The sequence below is a fragment of the Triticum dicoccoides genome, chromosome 6B, assembly GCF_002162155.2.
Source record: "Triticum dicoccoides isolate Atlit2015 ecotype Zavitan chromosome 6B, WEW_v2.0, whole genome shotgun sequence".
NCBI classification, from domain to species: domain Eukaryota; kingdom Viridiplantae; phylum Streptophyta; class Magnoliopsida; order Poales; family Poaceae; genus Triticum; species Triticum dicoccoides.
This window is the reverse complement of record NC_041391.1, coordinates 555,280,317-555,283,582: the sequence shown is the minus strand read 5'-3', so window position 1 is coordinate 555,283,582 and position 3,266 is coordinate 555,280,317. Positions and strand designations below refer to the sequence as shown.

Below are 3,266 nucleotides of genomic sequence, written 5' to 3'. Positions count from 1 at the left end.
TGAAGTATTGCGGACTTAAAACAAATGCTTTGTGATATGATTGGATGGCCGACTCTCCTGTCTCGTCCCGTGAACACGTCTACGGACGGACAGTAAGTCCGTCTTGTGTTCAAGGAAGCGGATTTCGAACTAGCCGCTTACCACGACACGTGGCAGGACAAGAGAAAACGCAACGGACACGGGGGACGGACCACCGCACCGCTCCCGGTTTCGGGTCCGCCTTCCTCTCCAATCCAGCTTTCGCCTCACGGCCTACAAGAACCGGCCCCCGTCCTCCGTCTTCCCCTTTCCTACCTCCCCTCGCCGCACCGCGCTAATCAAACCCTCGCCGCAAGTAAGAAATCGAGGAGCGAAATCCAAAACCCCGCGAGCCAGCCGCCCGCCCGCTCACCCACCCGCCCGGACCCGCCGCCATGGTGGTCTACACGCAGGAGCACGTCTACCGGCACCCGTGGGACCGCGTGACGGCGGCGGCGTGGCGCAAGTTCACGGACCCGGCCTCCCGCACGGCGCTCTCCCACGTCGCCGACGTGCACACCCTGCAGCGCCGCGTCGACACGGACGCCGGCCGCCTCCACGCCGCGCGCTCCATCACCGTCCGCTCCCCGCCGCTCCCCTTCATCCTGCGCCGCCTCCTCCCGGCCGCCGCCGCCTCCCCCTCGGGCGCCGCGATCTGCCACTGCGTCGAGACCTCCGTCGTCGACGCCCCGCGCCGCGCCATGGACATCGTCGTCCGCAACGTCAGCCTCCGCGGGATCATCGAGGTCGAAGAGCGCTCCACCTTCCGGCCCCACCCGGACCGCCCCGATGATTGGACGCAGTTCAGGCAGGAGACCACGATCCGGTGCCGCCCGCTCGCCAAGCTCGCCGCCGTCGCCGAGAAGGTCGAGACCCGCTGCGCCGAAAGGTTCCTGCAGAACAGCGCCAAGGGGAGGGAGGTCGTCGAGCGGATCTGCCGCTACCTCGAGGCCGAGGCCGCCGGCGCCGCGCCTTCCGCCGTCTGATCCGGCCTGGTTTGCGCCCCCCTTTCTTGGTCGTTCTGGATCTGATCGAATCGAAGGTTTCGCTCGATCTGTGCTGCGGCTGAAGACCCAGGCCTCGCATCGAGGCCCTTTTTTGTTTGTTTTTTTAATTTCATTTTGTTTTGTATATGAGCTGAATCCTGAATGGAATAAAGCTTGTGAGCATAGACTTAATTGCTGTGTTGTATGTGGAGAAATTTTAACCCTCTTTTGCGCATAATCTTGTTGAGCTACATTCTGATCTGCAACTCTGAAACCGCTGCATCTTATTGCGCCAATTTGACAAATTGGGTTAACTGTTAACCCTGCTGTTGTCATGGGCTTTCTGTGAAGGGGCTATTCTATTCTGTGACATGTTGGTTATCGAATATGGAAGGTGAGTAACTATGCGATTTAACATAGATGCGTCTGTTTAGCTGATTAGTCGAAATCTATCTATGGCGCAATTGTGCTTATACCTTTGACTAAGCTAGAACTTGTAATATGCTAGTGTGGATTTCATGATTCGTCTGAATCATGTCCCTAACACCAAATAAGCCTGCAGCTCCTTGGATGCCTGAAAAGATTATGGCAATGGTTGATTCTTGTTATGACATGGATTGTTCTTCTGTTCTTGGTCCAATATATCTTGATTTGGATGGACTGTGGACAGATTTTATGTCTGTTTTCATGGTGGTTAAGTAGTTATGTTGAATTAGTTTAGTCAAATCTCCTCGGGTTCTTGCAAGTAAGAATTAAGACAGCTTGGAGTTCTTTTAAATGCAGCTTGCCTTGAACAAAAGAAAAACTGAGGCTGCTGCTGCTTACTAGCTTCTGTGAGAACGATCTTTGTGCTGCTGTTTTATTATGCTGTGTTTCTTTGCTCCTGAACATATGATTTGTTGCTTGGTCTGCCTTCAAATTTGTTGCCTGATTTTCAAATCTTCTAGCACATGACATCTCATATTTAGCTTTCTTTGCTTGATTTTGACTTCAACATTTATCTGCGCAGACAACATTTGCACATAAGAACGCTTGACCTGAATTATGAACTGTGATGTTCTTCAACAGTTGCTAAGATCATTCATTGTTATGTATGCCACTGGGTTTACCCACAGCAACCTCATGTTTTAGTGAAAGATGATGCGCTTTACTGCTGGTCACATATATCCTTGCTGGCGTAAATTCAGAGTCTTGCCTGACTGCCTGCATGGTAATAGTGTTTTATTGTGCTCCAATAGTTTTGCCTAACTGACCATCATCTTTTTTGAGACAGACCATCTTGTTTCCGTAGTGTGTTTGAAATCTGTGGATTTAATATGTTGCTGTTATGCAGCTGCATATCTGTTTGATTCTTTATTCAGGCTGTGCCGGTATAAGATTTTGATATAGCTTCGGTCCGTTGAGCCCTTCCTTTGTGCTTTTTCAATATAATCGGTGAACCAGCCTGACAGAAGCATGTATGTATGTGACAGTTTTCATGATATTTACCTGACTATTAGTAAGATATACATATTTGATCGATGAAATCGAACAAAGCATAACATGTACATCTACTGAAATGCAGCTGAAGTTGATCCTGGCAGTAGGTAAAAAGCTCTTATTCCAAAAGGGAAAGTTTGGCAAGCGCATTGTGTTTTTCTTGCCTTCTCTGATTGTTTCATACAAACTTAAGTAAAACATTGCCGACCTCTTTTATTGCTCTAAGCTCTATACATTCTGGGCAATTCAAAATTAAAACTGCATAGATTCTGTATGCAGAAATTAAACAAGATTTAAACTCCCATGCAGAGAGGTGAACCACAACCAGAATCGCCGCCAAAATCAGAGCAAGAAAGCACTGGGCATCGGAGAGTGCAGCATATGGCCTGGCCTGGCAGGGGAACTTCCATCAGAATCAGAACATCCAAATGTCGTGTACACCAGTCCTTCAGATTCTCCAGTACTCAAACTCGGTCTCCTCGGCACCACTAAAGAAGCGAGAATGATCAGAGTCCTCGGAGTCACAAGGCTCCACATTGAAAAACCAACAGTCGGGCTCTTCACCATTGCTGCGATACCACCAATAACTCTCCTGATGAGAATAACATCTACCAACAGGGCTGCCAGGCTCAAAATACTTGGAAGAATCATCGCTGAAGTCATCATGCATGCCAGACTGAGAACGCACCCAGTCATCAGTTGGCGCATATGGATACACCTTCTTCGTCTTGACACGGGCACACTTTGCTCGCATGCTGCTGTTCATGATTATGTTGCCGCAAT

The 3,266-nt window shown here is 49.5% G+C and overlaps 1 protein-coding gene across 1 annotated transcript; it reads left to right on the top strand.

The window, feature by feature from the left end:
- The first annotated feature begins 262 nt into the window (after positions 1–262).
- On the top strand, positions 263–1,300 carry LOC119326683 (PRELI domain containing protein 3A-like). The gene has a single exon (XM_037600308.1). The coding sequence runs from the start codon at positions 414–416 to the stop codon at positions 1,002–1,004; it is 591 nt and encodes a 196-aa protein (XP_037456205.1). The 5' UTR covers positions 263–413; the 3' UTR covers positions 1,005–1,300.
- Positions 1,301–3,266: the final 1,966 nt, after the last annotated feature.